Source organism: Leucopleurus acutus (assembly GCF_964270905.1).
Source record: "Leucopleurus acutus genome assembly, chromosome: 3".
Taxonomy (NCBI): domain Eukaryota; kingdom Metazoa; phylum Chordata; class Mammalia; order Artiodactyla; family Delphinidae; genus Leucopleurus; species Leucopleurus acutus.
This window is the reverse complement of record NC_139145.1, coordinates 99,310,510-99,328,069: the sequence shown is the minus strand read 5'-3', so window position 1 is coordinate 99,328,069 and position 17,560 is coordinate 99,310,510. Positions and strand designations below refer to the sequence as shown.

Genomic DNA, 17,560 nt, shown 5'->3' with positions numbered 1-17,560 from the left:
TAATTAGGTAAAATTGAGGTTTTAAGACAATATCTAATTCAAAATGGTATCTAACAACCATGAAAACAGAAAAAGAAGAAAAACTTGGAAAACGAGACAAATTATCTAATGCCAGAATCTGAGAGGAACTGACATTAATTATAAACTGGATTGAGGACAATCTTTGGGCTTCATCTTTCCCAACCTCCACCATTACCCCGCTGTTCCAAACTACCATAATCTGTTGTATGGAATTTTGCAATAGCTTCCTAGGAGGTCTCCCTGAGTCTGCCCTTGGCTTTCCTTTCAGTCTCTTCTCAACACAGCAGCCAGAGTGATCAGATCACATCACTGGATACTCAAACCCTCCACTGGTTTCTCACCTTACTCTGTGAAAGCCTGTCGAATGAAAAAAAAAAAAAAAAAAAAAGCACAACCTAAAAGTTGAGAATTGTGTTTTATTCCGCGAACGTGCTGAGGACTTGAGCCCAGCAGGCAGCCTCTCAGATAACTCTGAGGGAGAGGCTGCTCTGAAGAGGTAAGGGAGGATCCAGGATATATAGTTTTTGCAACAAAAACCAGGCAGTCGGAATATCAAAAGATTACTGTTAATTAAAGAAAACCAGACATCTCAAGTTAATGAATTTAGCGCTTTTCTAGGTATGGGAAGATGCAAGAGTCTGGGCTCAATGAAGTCATTCCTTTGATAGGCACCTGAACTATCTAGGGCCAGTATCCTACTTTCTAGATCCTGAATCCCTTCAGAGTGCACAGTCGGGGGTGGCTGCAGTGACTGATGGCTTGATCCTTTGTTTATTGATATGGCAGGTGACATTCTTGGTCACAAGCCCAAATCATTACAGTGGCCTTCAGGGCTCTAAATGATCCGGCGGCATATTGTACATCTCCCGCACTCTACTTGGTTTACTCTGCTCCAGCCACACTGGCCTCCCTATCCTTTCCCAGGCACACTAGGCAAGTACCACCTCAAGACCTTTGTGCTTATCAACCTTGGCCTGGAATGCGGTTCTTCCCTCAGATTTACACATGGCTCTCTTTGTTATCTCCTTCCGGTCATTGCTCAAATGTTACCTAATCACAAGGGCTTCACTGCTTTATTTTTCTGCATATAAATCATTACCGTCCAACTTAGTGTATGTTTTACATACTTAATTTGTTGATACTGTCTCCCACCCCTCCTACCCACTAGGATGGAAGCTCCATACAGGAATGGCCTTTTGTCCTTTTTGTTTCCTGAAGTATCCCAAGGGCCTGACACATAGTAGAAGCTCAGTAAATATTTGTTGAATTAATATACGAGGAATTCGAGTTTCTCAGATATCACGTTGTATTGGAAAACCAACACATTTGTCCATGGCAGGGCAGGGGGTGAAAGGGAGTAGGCTTCTCATAAAACAGAGCTTTCTAGAAACAGTGAATTCTAGAAAATCCTGCACAGGACAATTGATAAAGGGACTCTATCCCTCTGTTTTTTCTTTTTCTATGAAAAAGCCAGATACTAAATATTTTAGGCTTTGTGAGCCATATGGTCTCTTTCACAACTGCTCGATCCTGCCGTAGTAGCAAGAAAGCAGCAGCAGACACTATGTGAACAAATGAGAGCGGCTATGCTCCAATGAAGCTTTGTTTACAAAAACACGGGATTTGACCTGGGGGCCATAGACTGCTAACTGCTAGTCTAGAGCAATGGTTCAAAACTTGCTGCAAATTGGAATCACCTGAGGATGTTTAAAAACTATTAGGCCTAGCTCCCACCTGCAAGCATTGAGAGGTTTTAAAACTCCCCAGGTGATTCTAATGTGCAGCAAAATGTGGGAACCATGGGTCTGGAACCTTGTTATTCAAACTATGGTCCTTGGACCAGAAGCATCCACATCACCTGGAAGCTTTATATATTTTTGTCTTTGCAGAAAGAAAAAGAAGTGGATTCTGTATTCTTTCTACTGTTTGTGGTTTTCCATTTCATAAAACCCAGGAGATCCTAGTAAAAACTATAATAATTGATGAAATTTGTTAAATGGCTGCATATACATAAATCAATACCTATCTGTAAGAATAATCACTAATTAAAAATAGAAATCAGGAAAAATATTCCACTCACAGTATGACATTCTATAAAAATAGCTTAAAGTTCAACAAGAAGCACAAATCTAGATGAAAAAAATTATAAAATTCTATTAAGTTTACAAACAAAATATAAACATGGAATGACAGCATGTTCTGGGATAGGAGGCTCTAATATTAAAATGCCACTTCTCCAGAATTAATGCATACATTTCATGCAATCCTGATCTCAGTCCCAGTAAGGGTTTGGTTTCTTTTTAACTGGACTAAATGATCTGAACGTTTTCAAAAAACATTGAATGTCTGAAATAACTAATAAAATTATGGAAAATGAATATTGAGGTGGGACAATTCTTACTGGCTATTAAAGCATATTGTAAATCACTGAATCAAACTAGAACTTGGTGATGAGGGGCCATGAGCAAAAAAGAGAGATCTCAACACAAATTAGGTGAAAGAAGCTCAATGTGGAAAACAAAAGATCTAGATCCCTTCTACACTGGTCAGATATTCTAGGTATCTGTGTGTGATGTTTACAATTATGTATATTAAACTCTCAGATAAGATTTTTAGCCCCCTTTCTTCTCTTAAAGTTACAAAGCAGAATCTTAAATTCTTGGGTCAAAAAATTAAAGGTATAGGCTATTTTTTAAATGATGAAAATGAGAAAACTTAGAAGAACACATGGCACAACCAAAGCTATACTCAGCCTTAAGCTTTTTATTATTAAGGGGAATAAAAAATAAATAAACTGTTCAAGAAGTTAGAAAACAAAATAATCATAAATGTTGTAATATTGATGGTAAAGGATTGGTATCCTTAGTGTCTTGAGAGCTCTGCTTCCACATAGGATAGGGATTATTGCTCCCACAGGAAAAGAAATCAAAAGGAAAAGAAAAAAGCTAGATAATCTACAAAATTAAAACTTTTTTGAGCCTCTCATAGGACAGGTGAACTGAATTGAAAAGGGTGGCAAGCCCTTCTGAGGACAGCTGAGACACCCAAACTGTCCCACCTTTGGCAGTACATGGGAAGAAAGACTAGAAGCCAAAAGAGGAGGTAAGAAAACAACTGAGGGCTTCCCTGGTGGTGCAGTGGTTGAAAGTCCGCCTGCCGATGCAGGGGACGCGGGTTCGTGCCCCGGTCCGGGAGGATCCCACATGCTGCGGAGCGGCTGGGCCCGTGAGCCATGGCCGCTGAGCCTGCGCGTCCGGAGCCTGTGCTCCGCAACGGGAGAGGCCACAACAGTGAGAGGCCTGCGTAGCACACACACACAAAAAAAAAAAAAACTGATATTTTGACAAATTCATAAAAGCCAAATGTGTGTGAAAAAAGCAGCAGAAACTAGGAGCCGCACACACAAGGGAGACCACCTCCAGTAATGAGCTTTTTCTCATGGACCTTAACCAGCACTCATGAGAAAGATGGGGAGCAGGGCAGGGGACCTGACAGAGCCTCTACAGTGGGACAGACGAACAGATGGGGAGGGGCTGCCTCTGTAGCAGAAGCATAAAACCCAAACCTTCTCTCTTACAAAGCGAAAACTCATTGGCCACTGGGGAAGGAGCAGAAAACCCTCTCAGCCCCAGTCCTCAGCAAAAGGTCAGCTATCACCGGGAAGGGGTATAGCAAAAGCTCTCTGCTCCTGAGGAGAGGCAGAACCCCAGTCATGCTCACAGTCCTGCACTGAGAGAAAGCAGAGATCTCTCGCAACAGCGGTACAGACAAGAAACTTGCTCTTCTGCAAGTTACAAGGCCGAGTTCAGCTGCCATAGGGGAAAGTGACAAATGCGGATAAAGTCCCACCCTTAAGGCTCAGGTCCCCAGGGCCTACATAAGACTGAAGCTGGAGTTAAGTGAGTTTCTTTAAAAAAAAAAAAAATCAGCCTGCCCTCACCATGAACAACAGCACACTACTTTTGGGAGAAAGATAAGAAGCATGGAGAAAGAAGCCACCCACCGCACTCCCTATGGCCAGGTGTGCCGAAAGCTAGGCGTGGAGCAGGAAGACTGAGAAAAACCCTCCAGTGTTCCAAGCCTCTCACTAAAGCAAGACAGCAGCAGTATTGCAGGAGTCTGAAGTCTGCAGAATAATGATAACTATACCAACATCAGAACCCAAGCCTAGCTCAACTACTGCCTACATTCAGTCAACCCCTCCACCCTACTAGCCTGACAGATGAAGAAGCATGCCCATTTTCAGGAGTGAATACTATTTACATCAGTCCCTGTTTTTCACTTACATATTGTGTCTGGCATTTGGTCAAACTTACATGGCAAAGAAGCAAGAAAAGACCCATTTTGAAGAAAGAAGGCAGTAAACAGAACCAGACTGAGAGATGGCCCAGAAGCTGAAACCATGAGAAAGTGACTTGAAAATACTATGATTAATCTATTGAAGGATCTAGGGGGAAATGTGGTTAACATGCACGAACAGAGTGGGAATTTCAGCAGAGAGATGGAAACTATTTTTTAAAAAAGGAATAAAACTGATTCACTAGAAACAACATGCTATTGTGGATGAAGAAGTCCTTCAAATGGCTTATCAGCAGACTAGATACACACAAAAAATTAGTGAACTTGAGAGAAAAAGAATTAGTGAACTTGAATATAGGCCAAGCGAAATTTTTCAAGATAAAATACTGAATTTCAAAGGGTAACAGCTTCCTCTGAGGAGAGATGGGATAGGGAAAAAAAGAAGGAAAAAAAGAAAAAGTGAAAGGTAGAGAAAAAAGAGCAGAGCATCCAAGAACTGTGGGACAATATGAAAAGGTATAATATATATGCAGTTGAAATAATAGAAGAATAGAGGCAAAATGTCAGAAGAAATATCTGAAAAGACAATTGCTGAGAATTTTCCAAAATTAATGGAAGACAACAAATCACCAACCTAAACGTTTAGAGAAGCCCAAGCAGAATACAAAGAAAAACACACATAGGGACTTCCCAGGTGGTGCAGTAGTTAAGAATCCGCCTGCCAATGCAGGGGACACAGGTTCAAGCCCTGGTTCGGGAAGATCCCACATGCTGCGGAGCAACTAAGCCCCTGTGCCACAACTACTGAGCCTGCGCTCTGGAGCCCACGAGCCACAACTACTGAGCCCATGTGCCACAACTACTGAAGCCCGCGCGCCTAGAGCCGGTGCTCCACAACAAGAGAAGCCACTGCAGCGAGAAGCCCGCGACGAAGAGTAGCCCCCGCTCGCCGCAACTAGAGAAAGCCCGCGTGCAGCAGCAAAGACCCAACACAGCCAAAAATAATAAATGAGATAAATTAAAAAAAAAATTAAACCAGGAGTTTGATTTCCCAAGGCTATCACTCTACCTCTTAAATGTTCCACCAAGAATGGCTATTCCTACATCTCCCCAGAGCTTCCTTGAGCTCTTCTGGATGATACTGGCACAGGTATAACAGGCATTTTTTTCTTAGGTTGATGGATTTATAATCAAGGTAGAAACATTTGCTCAAAATTATCTGAAATGCATCATATATCCATTAATTCATCAACTCAAAACATATTTACTGATACCTACCATGGGTCAGGTCCAGTGATAGGCACTTGGGGATATAATAAAAATGACAAAGTTCTCTGGCCACAAAGAGCAACAGCTTGAGAAATGAGATTCCCACTCCACCTGGCAGGCCTGTCCACTGCACCCACCAAACCCTCCTATCGCGGACATCTTAAAGTGTCAAATATTTCCTCAGCCTGGGAATGTGAACCCCAGCAGACACCCAGACCAGGAAGCATAGGCTGTACTTTCACCATAATTAATGTGAAGGGTGCATAAAAAACCAAACTGATGCTTCCAACAGGAAAACTAAAATTTGTTTCTGAGAAGGTAGGGCTAAAATAAAAGAGATTGCATTTAATCTAAACCATTTCCTGTGAGTTGGATTTCTTTTTTAAAACTTGGCCGCCTTATCATCTTCTTAGTCACCTTTTCTCCAGGCTTATTGGAGGCGTAGTCCCTCCTAGCAACCTCCCATCTGCTAAAAAACAGAATCAAGAGAATGAAGAGCCTCGATGATACATCTGTCACTGAGTGAAAATATTAGGAGAAAAGCAATAAATGTACTATCTATTTGCATAAAACCTATTAATGCCCTCTTCAGACTAATGAAATGAATTTTACATCACGGAGAGCAGCTGTGATCTGCTGTTTATAGTACTGAGGAGTATTTGAAACAATCTGCTGCTCCTAATTGCCAAGCAACACCTTTGACTTTAGTTCTCTCCGAGTAAAATACTCTTGTTGGCCAGAGGAAGATTTATCTGTTGGGCTCCTCTTTGCTCAAAACACTGTGAGGTTTCTTGGGTTCCTGTTTTTCTCAAGCTAGTGCAGAACGATGGCATTTCAAATCTTTCTCTTCTGTATTTTAATCAAAACTAGTGTCTTTTTTTTTTTTTTTTCTTACTGTCAATCTGAAACCATTTTGAGGGGTATAGTCTCAGTCAGGACTTTCCTCTCCAGTGTGCTGGTCCCGGGTTAACGTTGGCCAGGCAAAGCGACCTTCTGTCTGGCTGTGCTATATGTAAACACCCAACGGGAGAGGTTTCTAGAGCCCAGCGGTTCGCGGCTCCCGCGAGGGCTGCACCGGGGCTGCGGCAGAGACTGGAAGGGGATCTACCCGGATTGGGAGGGGAGACGCGGAGAGGAAGGTGGAGAAGAGGAATCATGTGTGTTCCTCGAGCGTACACCCCCCCCCATCTGAGTGACAAATGACGAGGACAACCTATAAAAACAACTAAGCGCAAAGCTACCTGCATCTATCTCCCTCTCCGTGCGTGTGCGTTTTCAACTAACTTTGGGAACTCGTTAAGACCCGGCATCGCGCCCAGCGGAGCCTCGCCTCCACCTTGGTTTCCCGCGCCCTGCCTGCCCTGTTCGGTACCTCCTCTTCCTCCAGGCTAGGGATGGAGGATCCCTTCAGCCCCTCAACTCCGGCGCCGGCGCCCAACCTCTCCGTACCCATCTCGCTGGGCTGGGGTCTCAACCTGACTTCCGGACAGGGAGCCCCAGTCCCGGGGCCGCCGCCGCCGTCCGGGCCGCCCAGCCGCCGCGTCCGCCTGGTCTTCCTGGGGGTCATCCTGGTGGTGACGGTGGCCGGCAACGCTAAGGTGCTGTGCCGCCTGTGCGGGGGCGGCGGGCCCTGGGCAGGTCCCAAGCGTCGCAAGATGGACTTCCTGCTGGTGCAGCTGGCCCTGGCCGACCTGTATGCGTGCGGGGGCACCGCGCTGTCGCAGCTGGCCTGGGAGCTGCTGGGCGAGCCGCGCCGGGCCGCGGGCGACCTGGCGTGCCGCTTCGTGCATCTGCTACGGGCATCCGGCCACAGCGCGTCGGCCCACCTCGTGGCGATCATTGCCCTCGAACGCCAGCGCGCCGTGCGCCGTCCACAGGGCCCGCCGCTGCCCGCGCGCGCCCTCGCCGCCCTGGGCTGGCTGCTGGCGCTGCTGCTGGCGCTGCCCCCGGCCTTCGTGGTGCGCGGGGGCGCCCCCTCGCAGCCGCCCGCCGCGCCCCCGGCCGCTCGCGCCTGGCACGGGGAGCGTCGCTGCCGCGACATCTTCGCGCCGCTACCGCGCTGGCACCTGATGGTCTACGCGCTCTATGAGGCCGTCGCGGGCTTCGTGGCGCCGGTCGCGGTCATGGGCATCGCTGGCAGCCGCCTGCTCTGCGCCTGGCGGCAGCGCCCGCCCCAGGCCCCATCGGCCACGGCGCCCAGGTCGGCCAGTCCCGGCCAAGCCCCCGCGCCCAACGCGCTGCCCCGCGCCAAGGTCCAGAGCCTGAAGATGAGCCTGGTGCTGGCGCTGCTGTTCGTGGGGTGCGAGCTGCCCTACTTCGCTGCCCGGCTGGCGGCCACGTGGTCGTCTGGGCTGATGGGAGACTGGGAGGCCGAGGACCTAGCGGTGGCCCTGCGCCTCCTGGGGGTGGCCAACAGCGCTCTCAATCCCTTCGTCTACCTGTTCTTCCAGGCGGGCGACTGTCAGCTCCGGCGGTGCTGGCGGAGGCGCCTGGGTGCAGTGTGCTGCCCGCGGGAGGGAGTCGCGGAGGACGACGAGGGCGCCCGGGGCCACCAGGCGCTCCACCGCCACCGCTGGCCCCACCCACATTATCACCACGCTCGGCGGGATCAGCCGGAGGAGCGTTACTTGCGCCCACCCCCGCCGCGTCCCCGGTCGCTGCCCTGCTCCTGCGAAAGCGTCTTCTAGGTGTTCGTTGGCCAGAGTCAGGTCATCTGTCGCTGCGGCACCGCCTCCACGGAACACGAGGCCGGCCGGGCTCTATCTAGATCACAACCGTCAGGACCGTCTCCAAGAGCGTTACACTGAAGCTGTCCCCATCCTCCACTCCCCTATTACATTTCTTTCTAATGTTTACATTTTTCTACACTCTTCCAGGTTCTTTTCTCCTTTTCAGTTCTCACATTTCCCCATCTGGAGACAGAGAGTGAGCCATTTGTTTGTAAAAGCAGTTACAGAGTTATTTTTGTAGTTCTTTTTCACTCCCATAGCGTTCTGGATAAGACCATTTGCTTTAGTTAAATTGCCAAGCTTTCATTACTTGCTGTGTTATCATCTGTTTTTCCTTGTTTCGGGTCGTGTTTAACTGTAGCTTGGGGACCAGAGAATGTGCCTCTCTTTCCTGGAGGAATATCCTCACATTGCCCTGAGGAGCCTGGAAATTGTACCAGTGATACTGTCAGAAATGTAATCTTGCTGTCACTTCAGAGCCACAGAGTATTTGTAAAATAAAAACATTTCCCACAGAGCAGTTAGGACTTTTTTTTTAACATGGTAATGTGTTTTGTCAGAAGAAAATCAGTGTGGCCTTTATTTCTGGTCTAGCTTCCACTTCAGGAGAAGCCGGGATTGTAGGAGGGAGACATAAAAGCTTGCCTTCCAACCTTTCAAATATGCCCCGTTTCTGTAGGAAATTGTTCCTGTGCCCAGGGCAGCCTCTACAGCTGTGACGCTTTGCACAGGTGGAGCCTCTGAGCAGAATCGCCAGCAGACTAGAGAAGGGAAGCACCTGAGTGGTGCATAGGGGTGAGGCTCACTGTCCCAGGTGGAGCCTTAGGGATATTCGCAGCTAGGAAGAAAGCTGCAATCTCCCAATGCTGCATGGATATATAAAACTCTCTTTTTTACAAACAAAGGCAATGCCTATTGGTGTGGATTGCTGAGAACAAGGTCAAGGAGCAGATTTAGTCAGTGACCTCCTCCTCCTAACTGTCCTTGGCTCTAGAGAGAAGTGGCAGCTCTTAGGAACAAATATCCATCTGTTTACCAATGTTTCATCTGAGAATCTGCAGGCTTTCCATTACAGTCTTTCCTGTTCATGCACAAACGCAGGACTAAGATCCAGGAAGGAGAAATGACTGGTAGAGTTCACTTGTGAAGCCAATGCTCTCTGAGGACTTCCTTGTTTTGTTCATTGATGAATCCCAAACTCTTAAACAATGTTTGATACACAGTAGGTAAACAACACACATTTGTTGATTAATTCATCATGTGAATCAGGCATAGATAGAATAGAAAACAGATTTACAAAAAGAAATCTTCATTAAACTTGGCTTACCTTCCTCCAAAATCTTGTCCAAAAATGTTACATAGTTAGAGGTTTTCCTTCCTCTCTTTCATCCTCCCTACCCTGCTGAGGAAGGTATGGCATGCAGTATACCAAGAATAAGCCACCTAAAGAGAAAAGAACACAACTGTCTTCATGAACCTAAATCTGGGTTATAGCATTATTTTTATTCATTAGTAAACATTTTTTACTCGCTTATTTTGTGCCAAGCAATGTACTAGGCATTGGAGATGCTAAAATGAATAAGACACATTTTCCCTCAAAGACCTTATAATCATATGTAGGAGACAATCTGACAAATACAGCACAAAAACAGTCAGATGTGCTTTAATAGGGGTTCCAGTCTGGGTGTCAGGACACTGAAGAAGAACATCTAACAACCTTGGGAGCCTGGGGGATGGTGGCAGTGACCCATCAGATAGGGGAAGGTATTCTATGCAGTTGGGACTAGCATTTGTAAAGCATAAGTGAGAGAGAACATAGCATGGTTAAGGAATGGCAATAGTTGAAATATCTAGCATTAGGGTGCCTGTGGGGTCTGACCTGATGGGATATGTGGCCACAGAGATCCAGCCCAGACCCAGTGAAGAAAAGTCTGTTTGCCACACCAAGAAAGCCAAAAATAGCCTTTGAAAGATTTAACCAGAGTTGCAATATGATCAGATTTGAATTCTGCAAAGTCATTCCAATGATGGTGTGAAGGATCAACTAATTGGAAGGGGGGAATACCTAGAGGCAGGGATCAAGGAAGAAGCTCAGAGACCTCAAAATATGACCTATAATGTTTTATCACTTAGAATGCTCTCAACAAGGTAATTTAAGCCATTGAGTCAGATTTTCTGTTTTCTGCAGTTGAGAACACACTAACAGAAAAACAGATACAGCTGGCTTAAATTTATTATCTCACATAACAAGAAGTTCAGTGGTAGGGCTGCTCCAGGATTGGTTAATTGAGTAGCTTCATAACTTCAAAACCAAGGACCTAAATCCTTTTCGTCTTTCTATTCTGCCATCCTGAGCTGGTGGGCTTGACACTAAAGTCAGTTTCCCTTGAGGTCACAAAATGGCTGCTGCAGTTCCAGGCATCACATTCAAACATGACAATGTGCAGAAGGAGATTCTCTCTTCTTTTCACTCTTTATAAGAATGAAGAAACATTTCTTGGATGTCCTGGATAGACTTTCCCACATGGTTCATTGGCCAGTCCATATCTAGACATATCATTGCAAGGGAAACAGGGCCACCATGACTGACTTGGACCTGGAACTGAAGATATGAGTTGCATAGAGAAGGGGTGAAAAATGAGACTCTCATTCTTTCTTTTAGGAAAGAAAGAAGGGGAAATGCTTGTTGGGAGGCCAGACTAAACTTTTACACAATTGCAAAACTGTTAAAAAGATTGATTTTTTAAATCTATTAAAGATTTACAGCTGACTACCATCTAGAAATTAAGAGAAATTTCCATCTGGGTCAAAAATACAGAATTCCAATTCAAGTAGTTAATTTAAAATACAATTAAACTACATTTCCCTAAATTTTGTGGAAGATTTGGTTAAATCCACTTCATACTAAAATGCTTCTCTTCTATAACTAAGAAACTTTCTCTAACTTTATATCTGAAATTTGAAGGTAGATCTAGGTGACTTCGTTCCCATCCCTGGTGGCATTTCTAGGTTAAGAAACTTAAAGCACCACCTCAGAATCATGACCACTGATCCTAGGAATCTACATTGCTATAGACAACTCATAATTTCAGCTCTGTCCCAATCAAGGAAGCCCCCAAAGGTTATTCTAAATTTAGACTCTTCCTAGAGTAGGACATACCACTCAAACTGCACAGCAAAGGGAAATGAGCGGGTGACCCTGAACTTGATCTCTTTTCTAGGTATCACCCAAACAGGAAATGACTAGAGGACCATCAAGACCACATATTTGGAGTTTGGGAGGAAACAAATAACATCCCCTCATCCATGGTACATTCCCCTTGGAGTTAGATTTTAACTAAGCTGCTGCAAACAGGTCCGGACTTCAGGACTCCAGAGAGCACTATTTACATAGACAACAATGCAAATGTCACCACAACTTAAAAGACTAAATTCAAATAATTCTGCATTTTTTAAAAAGAACTAGCCACACAGTAACATACAGCTAAAATAAGTAAACAGGAGCTATTACATAATTTGAAGGAGAAGATATGTAGAAAACAGCCAGGAGTGTAACTAAAACCACAACTAGCTATAAATCATTTACTAAAAATAGAATAGTCTAGCTCATTTGTGGAAGAGATAGATTTAAAATATTTTTTTCTAAGCCACTTCCTAGGAAACACGAAAGGAAGTAGAAAATTTGAGCAGTTTCTCTCCCATTCCTAAAGTTCCCTCGATCAAAGGGAAAACATTAATAAAATACTAATACAAATGAATAGTCTAATTAAATTAAACATGTTTTGCTGAGTTGAGAGACAGTGTAATATAATGAAAAGAGCAGAGTCTATGGAGCCTAAAGACTTGGACTTGTTTCATCTCTACAACTTAGTGGCTGTGTGACTTTAAGCGGTTTGCTGAATCTTTTTTGTTTGTTTGTTTGTTTTGTTTTTTGTGGTATGTGGGCCTCTCACTGTTGTGGCCTCTCCCGTTGCGGAGCACAGGCTCCACGCGCAGGCTCAGCGGCCATGGCTCACGGGCCTAGCTGCTCCGCGGCATGTGGGATCTTCCCGGACTGGGGCACGAACCCGTGTCCCCTGCATCGGCAGGCGGACTCTCAACCACTGCACCACCAGGGAAGCCCTGCTGAATCTTTTTGAGTCTTGGTTTTCTCATCAATAAAATGAGGTTTCTATTACCTTGCTTCATAGGATTCATGCATGTAAAATACTTGATTGCTGGGGAGGCGGGTCCTGTCAGCTTGTCTCTTCAGTTTCACCCTAGGATTCAATATATGATAGCTATTGTTATTCTCTAACACTGGGCTATGAGGGATAAAATCCAGCTGAGTAATATCACATGAAATGAAGGAAGGGATATTGGAGAATCTATGAAAGATTAATGCACTCAATGGTGCTACACAGTAATAAGGAAGTTAGGCCTTACAGAAGGGAGAATGCTCACAGTAATTGTCAACTACCTTCCTTGAATCCACTTTCTCTTTTCTAGCAGTTCTCAGGTTCTTATTGCTGCCAAAATCTTGGCTCTCTGTGCACCGATGTCAAATAGAAATATGGAGACGGAGTTTGGAGGAAAGAGAAGGAGTAGCTTTATTTCTTTGCCAGGCAAAGAGGGAACACAGCAGGCTAGTGCCCACCCCGGAGAGGTTAGTGAGGTGTTTTATAGTGTTCAAGGAGCAGGGCATGATTAGCTCATGGACAATTCTCAGATTGGTTGGCATAAAGGCGAAATTTTAAGCATCATCAACCTTCTGGTTTCAACCAGTCTAGGGCCCATGTTCTTGTGGTTAGCGGATTTCATCTGGAGGGGCTACCTTGCCTGTAAAAACAACTTAGGAATGTGTGTCAGGACTTTATATCTTTCAGGGAACTGGGAGTTTGGTGATTCTGCAATGTGACAGAATTATAGTCTAAATTGTTACTAGCTCCTCAACCAGCTATTCTTTGTTTCTACATCTTCACATTTCCCAATCATTAACTCTTTTTAAATTAAAAAATATATATTTATTTATTTATTTTGGTTGTGTTGGGTCTTCGTTGCTGCGTGTGGGCTTTCTCTAGTTGTGGCAAGTGGGGGTTACTCTTCATTGCAGTGCGTGGGCTTCTCATTGCAGTGGCTTCTCTTGTTGCAGAGCATGGGCTCTAGGCGCACAGGCTTCAGTAGTTGTGGCACTTGGGCTCAGCGGTTGTGGTTCCTGGGCTCTAGAGTGTAGGCTCAGTAGTTGTGGCACAAGGGCTTAGCTGTACCACGGCATGTGGGATCTCCGTGGACCAGGGCTCGAACCCGTGTCCTCTGCATGGGCAGGCGACATTAACTCTTGAGTCATCATTTTACTCCAAAAGACAAGGACACAGGGGACAGGGGCTTGTACACGGTTTCATTATTAGCTTATCTATGTCTCTTATGAACAGTCAAATGCTTAGAGGGAAGCTGACCCCTCTCCCACTCTAAGACTGGGCCTTAATTAGTCTAAGCACATCAAAGTAATTCCACCCCCCTACCACCATGTCCCACTCAGAAATGGTCATGTGATCCAGTTAAAACCAATGAGATTGGGGGTAGGGTTATTGGGGCATCTAGGAAGGAAGTCCTTAACTCTTCTGAGAGAGCCATGGGAGCCAGCATGCTCTCTCCATCTCTCTCCCTCCGAAGGTAAATGAGGGAGCATGTAGTGCTGCTGGCTGCTGGCAGCCCACCTCTCACCATGAGGGGCACCAGCCACAAGATGAAGCCAACAGTGGATACAGCACACTGGAGAGATGAAAAGAACTAAGATCCTTAATGACCTCACTGAGCTGTAGCGGTAAACACCACTGAGGCCGACCTACTGGATGTCCTGTTAAATAAGCTGATATATTTTCTTACTGCTTAAGGCAGTTAAACTGGATTTCCTGTTATTTATAGCAGCAAACAGCCTCTAATTGAAGAAGTTTGGCAAGAAAAAGTGTCTCATTTTAGCTTACTTCACGTTCTTTATCAAAAAAAATAGGAACATTCCAAGTGTAATTTTATTTAGTTCATCAGCCAGTAGGTACTGAGGGGCTTAGTGGGGCAGATGGAAGAAAATCAAAGATGTAACTCTTCTTTTTTTAAAAATTTATACTCTATGAAGAACTATAATTTTTGTGGTAAAGACTTTGTTGAGAAATCTCAACCTGTCATTATTACTGTTATTTGACATTATTTGCAAATTCTTACCATTGGTAATATTATTGACTTATTAATTCATTCATTTCAATATTTATTAAAGATCTATCATGTGCAAAGTACTATGTTACTTATCACAGACATACATTATATTTAAAGTTTAGGTTTTGGGGTGTGAACTTAGGCCAACCATTACTGTATTTTCTATGGCCAGATCTGGAAGTAACAACCCTAAAATGTGCTGGGATAGACTACTATATAATGGCCCCCAGTGAATCACTCTTCTTGATATCCATCCCTTGTGTAATCTTCTCCCACAGAATCTGGGTTTGGCCATGTGACTTGCTTTGGCAATGGACATCAGCAGATCTTTCACAAGCAGTCTTTTTTGTTTTTTGGGGTATTTTTTGGCTGCGTTGGGTCTTCGTTGCTGCACGCGGGCTTTCTCTAGTTGTGGCAAGCAGGGGCTACTCTCCGTTGCGGTGCGCGGGATTCTCATTGCAGTGGCTTCTCTTGTTGCAGAGCACAGGCCCTAGAGCGCTCGGGCTTCAGTATCAGTAGTTTGTGGTTCGTGGGCTCTCAAGCACAGGCTCAGTAGTTGTGGCACCCGGGCTTAGTTGTTCCGCGTCATGTGGGACCTTCCTGGACCAGGGATCGAACCCATTTCCCCTGCATTGGCAGGTGGATTCTTAACCACTGTGCCACCAGGGAAGTCCCTCACAAGCAGGGTCTTGATAAGCATTTATGCATGGGGATTGCCTTCTCAGAAAAGCTGCCCTGAGATGACCATGCCATGAAAAAGCCAAGCAGAGGCCCAGCTACTCAGCCATTCTATCTGGGTGCAGTTCCCAGATGACCCTCCAGCTAAATGCACCCACATGAGTGAGCCCAGGGGAAACCAAAGGAAGAACTACCATGCTAACCCACAGACTTGTGAGGAATAACAAACCATAGCCATTAAGTGTTAGGGTGGTTTGTTTTGCAGCAACAGTTAACTAAATCATGGGCAGAGTAGTGAAGTGGTGTTGGATGCATTAAAAACGGGAGTCAAAAGACACAGCTATCAGAAACCTGGGTTCTAGTCTCCAACCACATGTTAAATTGGGAGATTTAACTGCTTACCATGTAATATGATGAGGCCTCATGCTAACTTGAAATGAGAGAACCCCAAGCTCAGGGGATAGAATTAGAGCCCCAACTCTAATCCCATTTCCACAAGGTGAAATCTCCTTCTATGGCCAAACCCTGGCAGTTCTGGGTATCGTTTTATTAAGCAAGGTACTATTGTCTGCCTTACAAAATACCCATAAGATAAATAATCGGAACCACAACAATAATAACAGACAAAATTTATTAAATAATTTCTATGAAGTTTGGCACTTTACAAGCATTAATTCATTTAATCCTCATAACGACTAAAAGGAATATATCATAACCACCTTCAGTTTATAGATAAGGAAATTGGGTCTACAGATAACTTGCCCAGGATCAAACAGCTAGTAAGTGACAGAGCTGTGGGGTTTTCTGTTTGTTTGTTTTGGGTTTTTTTTCATCATCTGAACAGGTAATAGCCAAGAAGTTTCGCTGAGCCTCAGATAAAGGTCTTGCTTTACAGACTTACGTGTCTGTTAGAGACACAGCCTAGACATACACAAGTGGGGGACAGGGGTGGGAGAGGGGGGATGTTGGATAAAAATGGCTACCAGAAGGGTGAAATGCATTTTAGAAAAACAGTACCTAATTATGTCAGAGAGTTTCATCATTTCAGCCTCCAAACGATCCAAATAAAGGACTCACTTGCTAGGAATGGAGGAGACTGGTCACCAAAATCCATTCTCCCCTTCTTACGTGGCTGCCCTGCCACAGACTATATTTCCCAGTCTCTCTTGCAGTTAGTTACAGCTCTGTGACCTCTTCTCAGCGATGGAATGTGAGCAAACATGATATGTGTGGCTTCCAGACTTGGGCCTTGAGACATAGGGCTTGGGCTCCTCCGAGCTCTCTTTCCCCTTCCTATTGGCTGGAAGACACAATGATCAGGTTCAGCCATGCAGATGAGGACAATGTCCTAGAGGTTCCTTCAGGATCTGGTGGGAGCACAGACAGCCTAAACTGTTTAGAAGATTATGTGAGAGAAATAAATTTCTGTCTTCTTTAAGCCATGAACTCTGGGAGTCTGTTTATTACAGTACATTAGTCTTTACCTCAGTTAATATTTTGAGGTTGTACTAAATTAGACTAGGAGACGGTCTTGCTCATCAGTTCCAGAGGCCCTCTGTGTTTCCAGGGGAGCTTGGTGTGAATTTAGCTGGAGCCAAGTCTAGAATATGAAACTCCTCAGAGGTCCAAGATGTCTGAGCCCAACCATACCTGTGAGATGCATCTTTTATTGTCCCCAAAGGAAGCCCTTAACCTCAGGAAATACTTCTTAAAAAAAATTTTAATCTAAAAGTTGAGTGTGTTAGAGAAACCTCATGTCCATGGACATCAATACAGAAGCAGGCATCCAAAATGTGGCAGGCTCTCTGGTTGTCCACATGAACATTTCTTATTCTCTTGCCTTGCTAGAAGAATCCTGATTGTGTTCAGAGGGCTAGAAATCACCCGGGAGCTTCTTCTTTACTCATATGTCTGATGCCTTGGCTGGGATATTCAACGCTGGACTCAACAGGAACATCAACCAAAGTGCCTACCTATCGCCCTCCATGTGGCTTTGGCTTTCTCACCGCATGACAGCCAGAGAGTAGTCAACCTTCTCCTAAGGCAGCTCAAGTTTCCAAGAGCAAGTGTTCTAGTGAACAAGCCACATGGCTCTGTATGGCCTTGCCTCAAAAGTCTCACAGAAGCATATCCTCTGTTTCTACTGGTGGAAGCAGTTCCAAACCTGTCCAGATTCAAAGACAGAGAACATAAACCCTACCCTCTAAGGGAAGAGGTGTCAAAGAATTTGCAGTCATATTTTAAAACTGCCACACCATCCCCCAAGGAAGATAACCCTACCCCCCGCTCTGGGAGATACATCTAAGACAACCATGGTAATACCATTCCTCCTGCTAGTTGACTGGTTTGGGGCAATGAAACTAGAGGGAAGACCT

At 45.0% G+C, this 17,560-nt stretch overlaps 2 protein-coding genes across 5 annotated transcripts in view; one reads left to right on the top strand and one right to left on the bottom strand.

The window, feature by feature from the left end:
• SKIC3 (SKI3 subunit of superkiller complex) overlaps nt 1-17,560 on the bottom strand; it is a 158,311-nt gene that overhangs the window by 131,186 nt on the left and 9,565 nt on the right. The window contains exon 2 of one of the 4 annotated variants that reach the window (XM_082836427.1): nt 9,646-9,761. The gene's annotated coding sequence lies outside the window, so the exon portion shown is untranslated. Of the gene's footprint in view, nt 1-7,038; nt 7,080-8,027; nt 8,102-9,645; nt 9,762-17,560 lie in introns of those variants that run through there. The other 3 variants (XM_082836428.1, XM_082836430.1, XM_082836429.1) reach the window with 3 other exon arrangements.
• On the top strand, nt 6,737-8,276 carry GPR150 (G protein-coupled receptor 150; the record flags this gene model as incomplete). Its single annotated transcript, XM_082836442.1, has 1 exon — nt 6,737-8,276. The coding sequence occupies exon 1, from the start codon at nt 6,984-6,986 to the stop codon at nt 8,274-8,276; it is 1,293 nt and encodes a 430-aa protein (XP_082692568.1). The 5' UTR covers nt 6,737-6,983.